Genomic DNA, 8,644 nt, shown 5'->3' on the forward strand with positions numbered 1-8,644 from the left:
TGTTTAAGAAAAGACTGGACATGGCACTTAGTGCCATGGTCTAGTTGACGTGGAGGTGTCAGGGCAATGGTTGGACTCGATGATCCCAGAGGGCTCTTCCAACCTGGTTGATTCTGTGATTTTGTGGGTGAAACAGCAGGGGGAAAAGCCACCAAGTGCAGCTTGCCAAGTCCAGACTGGACACGAGGACAAAGAAATGCCACTCAAAGGGTAGTGATGTGTTACAAGAGGTCACCCAGAGGGAGTCTGTCACAAGCCTATGGCTGTGTTCTCTGGCACAGTCCCCATGAATGCCCTTGGTGCCCTTTCTCCCTATGGCCCTCCTGTCAGGCAGCCTTCCCCCAGCTCCCAAACCCTGCCCCACCTTGGCAATGTCGGCCATGATGCTTCACAGACATCCCTGTTCTGGGGTCTGCCAGGGTCTAAGCCAGGAGAGAGGCTGGCCAGGGCTGGCTGCTCCCCGATACAGGCACAGAGCTCAACAGGAAGATAGAATCACAGAATGGTTTGGGTTGGAAGGGTCCTTAAAGATCATCTAGTTCCAACCACCCTGCCACGGGCAGGGACACCTTCCCACTAGACCAGGTTGCTCCAAGCCCCATCCAGCCTGGCCTTGAACACTGCCAGGGAGGGGGCAGCCACAGCTGCTCTGGGCAACCTGTTCCAGTGTCTCACCACCCTCACAGCAAAGAATTTCTTCCTAATATCTCATCTCAATCTCCCCTCTTTCAGTTTAAAACTGTTACCCTAGTCCTATCACTCCATGCCCTTGCAAAAAGCCCCTCTCCAGCTTTCCTGTAGCCCCTTCAGGCACTGGAAGGTGCTAGAAGGTCTCCCCGGAGCCTTCTCTTCTCCAGGCTGAACAGCCCCAGCTCTCTCAGCCTGTCTCCATAGCAGAGGTTCTCCAGCCCTCTGAGCATCTTTGTGGCCTCCTCTGGATAGAGATGACTTGTCAGCAAAACTCACCCATACACCTGGGCTGACTTGGCAGTGCTGGAAATGGCTGGTGAGAAAGACACAAGTGAAAGGTCAGCCCAAGCCAATTCCTTAACACATTGCCCCATGCCCTCCTCCCATGAACCCGTGGAAACCACAAGCACAGCAGCACGGCCTTCTGGGGACAATTTCTTCAGCCTGTTCCTGACCCCAGCTTTGGAAGAAAAGTCCAACATTCAGATACCAGCACTGAGGAAATCCCCTTTTATTGGAAAGATGTGGCCTGGAAGACCAGCTGTACCGTTGTTCCAGACACACGTACCAAGGCCTCTGGGACAGACAGGTGGATTCATGGAAAACCAGGATGATCACAGATAAAATGCCTAAAGCAGAGGAGGTTCCCAATATGAATTGGAAATTACTTTTGCAGAGACATGGGCAGCTTATTGCTGCTGAGAAACAAGTGATTGGATCAGCTTCTTCAGCGCATCCTTGAACTCCTGGTTCCTCAGGCTGTAGATGACGGGGTTCGCAGCTGGAGGCACCACCGAGTACAGGACTGCCATCACCAGATCCAGAGATGGGGAAGACATGGAGGGGGGCTTCAGGTAGGCGAACGTGCCAGTGCTGATAAACAAGGAGACCACGGCCAGGTGAGGGAGGCGCGTGGAAAAGGCTTTGTGCCGTCCCTGCTCAGAGGGGATCCTCAGCACGGCCCTGAAGATCTGCACGTAGGACAGCACAATGAACACAAAACAACCAAGAATTAAACAGGTACCAACAACAAGAAGCCCAGCTTCCCTGAAGTAGGAGTGTGAGCAGGAAAGCTTGAGGATTTGGGGGATTTCACAGAAGAAGTGATGCAGGGCATTGCCTTGGCAGAGGGGTAGTGAAAGAGTATTAACAGAATGCAGGACCGAATTGAGGAAACCACTGCCCCAGGCAGCTGCGGCCATGTGGACACAAGCTCTCTTGTCCAGGAGGGTCCCGTAGTGCAGGGGTTTGCAGATGGCAACGTAGCGGTCATAAGCCATGACTGTGAGGAGATAAAACTCTGTTGAAATGAAAAAGATAAACAGGAGGACCTGGGCAGCACATCCGAGGTAGGAAATGGCTCTGGTGCCCCAGAGGGAATTGGCCATGGCTTTGGGGACAGTGGTAGAGATGGAGCCCAGGTCAAGGAGGGAGAGGTTGAGCAGGAAGAAGTACATGGGGGTGTGGAGGTGGTGGTCACAGGCTACGGTGATGATGATGAGGCCATTGCCCAGGAGGGCAGCCAGGTAGATGCCCAGGAATAGTGAGAAGTGCAAGAGCTGAAGCTCCTGCGTGTCTGCGAACGCCAGGAGGAGGAACTCAGTGATAGAACTGCTGTTGGACATCTACCTCTGGGCATGGGGCCCTGTTTAAAAAAGGAAAAGACAATGACAAGTTATGGAAGACATAAGTGTTAAATGAAAGCCATTTCCCATAGACCGCCCCCTTGCCACACATCACCTTTTCCTTTTCTAGGAGACCTTCCTTCAGCTCTGTGGCTGGAGCTCTGGTTGCTGCTGGCCAAGTATGCCGTGAGGAGGAGGGCCTCCTCCAACTACCTGCCGAGGAGTCAGCCCTGCTCTGCACCAGTGAGTTCATAGGTACGGTGTGGACACAGGCCAGTCCTGGTCTTCAACTTTGTGATGAAACTGCTCCTAACGCAGAAGGGCTTGTCAGTATCTGCTCTCTCAGGGCTAATCATAGAATGATAGACTGGTTTGGATTGGAAGGGACCTTAAAGCTCATCTAGTTCCAACCCCCCTGCCACGGGCAAGGACACCTTCCACCAGACCAGGTTGCTCCAAGCCCCATCCAACCTGGCCTTGAACACTGCCAGGGAGGGGGCAGCCACAGCTTCTCTGGGCAACCTGGGCCAGTGTCTCACCACCCTCACAGTAAATAATTTCTTCCTAATATCTCATCTCAATCTCCCCTCTTTCAGTTTAAAACCGTTCCCCCTTGTCCTGTCACTACTTGCCCCTTGTAAAACGTCCCTCTCCCGCTTTCCTGTAGGGCCCCTTCAGGTACTGGAAGGCTGCTTTGAGGTCTCCCCAGAGCCTTCTCTTCTCCAGGCTGAGCAGCCCCAACTCTCTCAGCCTGTCTCCAGAGCAGAGGTGCTCCAGCCCTCTGATCATCTTCGTGGTCTCCTCTGGACTTGCTCCAACAGCACCATGATCATGTAAAGAAATTAGGTTCTCACAAAGACAGCAAACTCTGCTCTCCCCAAGGCCAGAAAGAAACAGAACTCAGCTGTGCAGTCCTAGAAGGAGAGGGGTTTGCTGTCTGTCATGTCTTTGCAGTCTTGAGGGCCTATGGTGAAGGTGAAGCTGATCTCGGGAAGGAAGAGATGATGCTGAAAATGACCTTTGGTATGGTGATTTTCACCCTGGGATACAGGCACACTGTGATACAGGCACACTGTGAAAGTCATTGGACTGATCCATGACTACACAGAATCACAGAATCAATCAGGTTGGAAGAGACCTCTGGGATCATCGAGTTCAACCGTTGCCCTGACACCACCATGTCAACTAGACCAGGGCACTAAGTGCCATGCCCAGTCTTTTCTTAAACACCTCCAGAGATGGTGACTCCACCACCTCCCTGGGCAGCCCCTTCCAATGGCTAATGACCCTTTCTGAGAAGAAATGCTTCCTAATGTCCAACCTGAACCTCCCCTGGCGAAGCTTGAGGCTGTGTCCTCTTGCCCTATCTCTAGTTGCCTGGGAGAAGAGGCCGACTCCCACTCCGCTACACCCTCCCTTCAGGTAGTTGTAGACTGCACTAAGGTCACCTCTGAGCTTCCTCTTCTCCAGCCTAAACACCCCCAGCTCCCTCAGCTGTTCCTCGGAGGTCAGACCCTCCAGACCCTTCACCAGCTTGGTCGCCCTCCTCTACACTCGCTCCAACACCTCAACATCTTTCTTGAAGTGCGGGGCCCAGAACCGGACACAGGATTCAAGGTGCGGCCTCACCAGTGCCGAGTACAGAGGGACCATCACTTCCCTAGCCCGGCTGGCTACACTGTTCCTAAGAGAGGCCAGGATGCCATTGGCCTTCTTGGCCACCTGGGCACACTGCTGGCTCACGTTTAGCCAGTCGTCAATCAGCACCCCCAATCTCTTTCCACTGGGCTGCTTTCTAACCACTCTTCCCCCAGCCTGAAGCGCTGCAGGGGGTTGTTGTGGCCGAAGTGTAACACCCGGCACTTGTTCTTGTTGAACCTCATGCTGTTGGTCTCGGCCCATCGATCCAACCTGTCCATATCTCTCTGTAGGAATCCACATCCTGTGGGTTTGTAGTGTGCATGGGGTGGAGCTAACTCGCCTTTTAGCCCCAGAACTACAAAGCCAGGATGAGTCTACTCCACAGACTCAGCTGAATCCCTTCCCTCAGCAGGGGTAAACGAGATCCCTGCCTGTCCCAGTTTGGATGTCATGTCTTATGCTAGGAAAAGAAAAGGTGATTCTTGAACCTACACCTTGTCCTGATAGGAGAAATGCAACTGCTGGGAAGAAGTGTCTCTCCACAGCTGAGGGAAGGAATATCAGCCTGTTTCACAGCAGGTTCCCCTGGCGCCCCAGGGACACCTCGAGGGAACCCAGAGGGGGCGGAGAAAGTGATGGCTTGGGCTGGTCCTCTGCTGCTGAGCTCGTCTGGGCTCCTGGCATGGAGGGAGCTGATGTGGCAAGTGGGCATCACTGCAGCGAGACAGCTCTGCCCAGGAGCAGCTCCTCTGCAGAGCACAGCAGGGCTGAGGGCACTGACTACAGGCACCAAGAAGAGAAACACAGAGAGAGGTTAAAGGCAGCTGGGAGTGGGAGGACAGTTCTGAGCTTCTTCACAGGGACAACTTCACAACTTTTGACACAGTAAGTCACTGGCAGCAGGGAAATTCAGATGAGTATCCTGGAGGGACCTTCTAGAGCTGATATACTGCATGATTGATTGATAGAACCTTTAGGGATGGCTCTTCTGGCTTTCCTGGTGCAGAGAAGGAGGGCATGCTCCAGAGCAGGGCTTCCCTGCTGCACCGTCAGAGGGACAGGGCATGACGGATGCCTTCTGCCGGGGATGGCTGCAGGGCTGTGAAGCTGGGTGTGCAGCCAGGGGTGCCCTGCACCCCAGAGGGCTGTGTGCTGGGGCAGGGAGTCTCCCACCTGCCAGGGTCAGCACTCAGCCTGCCCGGGGAGCGCCCAGTGAAGCTGCAGGCAGAAACTTCCCATTGCACTGCAGGAAGATGCTGTGTATGGAAGGAGTGACTCCCATCAGGGCAAGGTCCTTGTTCTGTCAAGAGAGTGCTGTGTGGGTCAGGGCATCTCAAAGCTCCTGATTACCCCTGAGCATCTCTGGCAGAGACTTCTCAAGAGGAAAGTCAAGGTGAGGGTTACCTGAAAGGGAAGGAGTCTGTGTTTTGAATTCTTCACTCTTGGTATACTCGGTGGGCAGTGTGAGATGGGCATTTATTTCTCCATTCTGCAGAAGGAACTGAGATCCCAGTTCTCATTAGCACTTCTCTGCGTGGCTCCTTAGCCGCTGCACACACAGAGATGCCCCTGGGCAGTGTCCTGCTGCCAGGAGCTGTTTGCAGGGCAGAGCTGAGCACACAGCAGGTGGGAAGGGGTCTGTGAGCACTGACAGGGAGGAGACATGGGACAGAGAAGCAGATGCTGGCAGGGACAACTCCAGGCAGCAGAAACATGGGCAGGGACAGAGAGGGAGATGCTCCCAGAAATGCTGTGTGCGGGGGGAGGGGATTTGGGCAGCTCCCTGCCATCCCCTGCAGTGCAGACGCCTTCCCCAGAATAACCCCTCTGGTCTCCTCTCCCACTCAGCAGAGCCTCTGCCCTCAAGGCCAAATGGTTTCAGGCTGATTCATTTCCTCTGCAGCTGGAATGCCAATGAGGAGAAAATCTTGAGCAGTGGCTTGTCTTTCCATGTTCTGCCTCCCTCAGCAGGAGCACTGGGGCATTTCTCCATGTTTCCCTCCTCTGTCCCTGCTGCCTTTGTCCCCACCTTTCCTGGGGATGCTGGGCGCTGCAGTGTGTGGGGCTGGACCCTCCCTTCAGAAAACCCCATCTTTAGGACTCTCAATTCTTTCCCAGTGTGGTCCTGCTGGGCTGCAGGCTGTCCTCCAGAAGGGCACAGCTCTCCCATGGCATCGCTGTCTTTTCCAAGAGTCCCATGAGGGAGACACTTAGTGCTAATGCCACAGAAATGCTGCTGAGTGGCTGTGCACAGGCAGCTGCAATGAGCCCGCTGTATCCCTGGATGGGAGAGGAGAGCTGAGATCCTCCTCAGGTGCGGACTTGCACTTGGAAACTAGAATCCTCAGATCCCAGTAGTGTCCAGTTTCTTTTACAGGGAATGTCTGGGTACAATCAGCACCCAGCTGAAAGAGGTGCCAGCACAGTGCAGCTGAGGGCCCCCAACATAAGAAGGACACGGAGCTGTTGGAGCGAGTCCAGAGGAGGCCACAAAGATGCTCAGAGGGCTGGAGCCCCTCTGCTATGGAGACAGGCTGAGAGAGCTGGGGCTGTTCAGCCTGGAGAAGAGAAGGCTCCAGGGAGATCTTCTAGCACCTTCTAGTGCCTGAAGGGGCTACAGGAAAGCTGGAGAGGGGCTTTTTGCAAGGGCATGGAGTGATAGGACTAGGGTAACAGTTTTAAACTGAAAGAGGGGAGATTGAGATGAGATATTAGGAAGAAATTCTTTGCTGTGAGGGTGGTGAGACACTGGAACAGGTTGCCCAGAGAAGCTGTGGCTGCCCCCTCACTGGCAGGGTTCAAGGCCAGGCTGGATGGGGCTTGGAGCAACCTGGTCTAGTGGAAAGGTGTCTCTGCCCATGGCAGGATGGTTGGAACTAGATGAGCTTTAAGGTCCCTTCCAACCCAAACCATTCTATGATTCTATGATTCTATGAGACCAGGACTGATGGACAGACCAGCTTTCCACACTCTGCACTAAAGCAAAGTCCCTTTGCCTGTCAGCACCCACAAGGTTTCACTTGGAGTGCAGCAGAAATGCCAAGGATTTCTGCCTTTAAAAACTCCTCAGGTGTGGTGGGACAACTAGAACAGAATCAACAAAATAAAATCCCCTCAGCTGTACTCTGCAGTCAGGGGAACTGGGAGGGACAATGCTGAAAAGCTCTTTGATATCACGAGTGGATTTAATCTGACATCATCCAACATTCCTATTTACCTACTGCTGTAGGGCAGGACTGACTCCTGCAGAGCCCACAGCAGATACCCCTGCTCCCTGTGGCACCCTCAGCCAGCACCAACCAGAGCTCAAGACAAGGAGCTGCACAAAGATCTTGTGAGCAGGAGAGGCAGTTTGGTGGGTTTCCATGAGAGCTGGGATAGATTTTGCTCAGAGAAGTCTGCCCTAACTTGTTGCTGTCTCTTCCTTTTTGAACAGCTCCCCATGAACAGCAGCAGCCAATGTCCAACAGCAGCTCCATCACCGAGTTCCTCCTCCTGGCGTTCGCAGACACGCAGGAGCTTCAGCTCTTGCACTTTTCACTCTTCCTGGGCATCTACCTGGCTGCCCTCCTGGGCAATGGCCTCATCATCACCGCCATAGCCTGTGACCACCACCTCCACACCTCCATGTACTTTTTCCTGCTCAACCTCTCCCTCCTCGACCTGGGCACCATCTCTACCACTGTCCCCAAAGCCATGGCCAATTCCCTCTGGGGCACCAGAGCCATTTCCTACCTCGGATGTGCTGCCCAGGTCTTCCTGTTTATCTTTTTCATTTCAGCAGAGTTTTATCTCCTCACAGTCATGGCTTATGACCGCTATGTTGCCATCTGCAAACCCCTGCACTATGGGACCCTTCTGGACAAGAGATCTTGTGTCCACATGGCAGCAGCTGCCTGGGGTGGTGTTTTTCCCTATGCTGTGCTGCACACTGCCAATACATTCTCCATACCGCTCTGCCAAGGCAATGCCATAAACCAGTTCTTCTGTGAAATCCCCCAGATCCTCAAGCTCTCCTGCTCAGACGCCTACCTCAAGGAAGCTGGGTTTCTCCTGGTTAGTTCCTGTTTAGCATTTGGGTGTTTTGTGTTCATTGTGCTGTCCTATGTGCAGATCTTCAGGGCCGTGTTGAGGATCCCTTCTCAGCAGGGACGGCACAAAGCCTTTTCCACGTGCCTCCCTCACCTGGCCGTGGTCTTCCTGTTTATCAGCACTGGCACATTTGCCTACCTGAAGCCCCCCTCCATCTCATCCCCATCTCTGGACCTGGCGGTTGCAGTCCTGTACTCGGTGGTACCTCCAGCACTGAACCCCCTCATCTACAGCCTGAGGAACCAGGAGCTCAAGGATGCCCTGAGGAAACTGATTGGGCATTTTTTAGCAGCCATAGGTTGTCAACATTTCTCTGCAAATGACTCCCAGTGTATGTCATGACAGGGAAATCCTGTCTTGCCTTCTTTATATATTTTTTTTCCTTTTTCCATCTAGTGATGTGGTCTACAAAGGAATTCCATTATTCTTTCCCTCTTACTTCAGTAGCCAGCCATCTTGTGTGACCCAGAGACTTTGTCTAAATGAGGAGCCAGGCTCTCTCTGTATTTAAGCAAAATAAAGGAACCCACAACTTCTTTGTCTTAGATCCATCCTTAACAGGGCAGGAGTAGATGCGGAATGGAAACACCTTTCTG

The 8,644-nt window shown here is 53.4% G+C and overlaps 2 protein-coding genes across 2 annotated transcripts; one reads left to right on the plus strand and one right to left on the minus strand.

The window, feature by feature from the left end:
• Positions 1-1,379: 1,379 nt before the first annotated feature.
• LOC137675618 (olfactory receptor 14A16-like) lies at positions 1,380-2,315 on the minus strand. Its single transcript, XM_068421804.1, has one exon. It carries the CDS (start codon positions 2,313-2,315, stop codon positions 1,380-1,382), a length of 936 nt encoding a protein of 311 aa, XP_068277905.1.
• Positions 2,316-7,415: 5,100 nt separating this feature from the next.
• LOC137675619 (olfactory receptor 14A16-like) lies at positions 7,416-8,390 on the plus strand. The gene has a single exon (XM_068421806.1). The coding sequence runs from the start codon at positions 7,416-7,418 to the stop codon at positions 8,388-8,390; it is 975 nt and encodes a 324-aa protein (XP_068277907.1).
• Positions 8,391-8,644: the final 254 nt, after the last annotated feature.

This window comes from Nyctibius grandis, chromosome 36 (assembly GCF_013368605.1).
Source record: "Nyctibius grandis isolate bNycGra1 chromosome 36, bNycGra1.pri, whole genome shotgun sequence".
In the NCBI taxonomy this organism is placed as follows: domain Eukaryota; kingdom Metazoa; phylum Chordata; class Aves; order Nyctibiiformes; family Nyctibiidae; genus Nyctibius; species Nyctibius grandis.

What these genes read in the sequence shown, in the direction of transcription:
- LOC137675619 (XM_068421806.1), top strand. Translation starts at nt 7,416, where the DNA reads ATGTCCAACAGCAGCTCCATCACCGAGTTCCTCCTCCTGGCGTTCGCA.
- LOC137675618 (XM_068421804.1), bottom strand. Translation starts at nt 2,315, where the DNA reads ATGTCCAACAGCAGTTCTATCACTGAGTTCCTCCTCCTGGCGTTCGCA.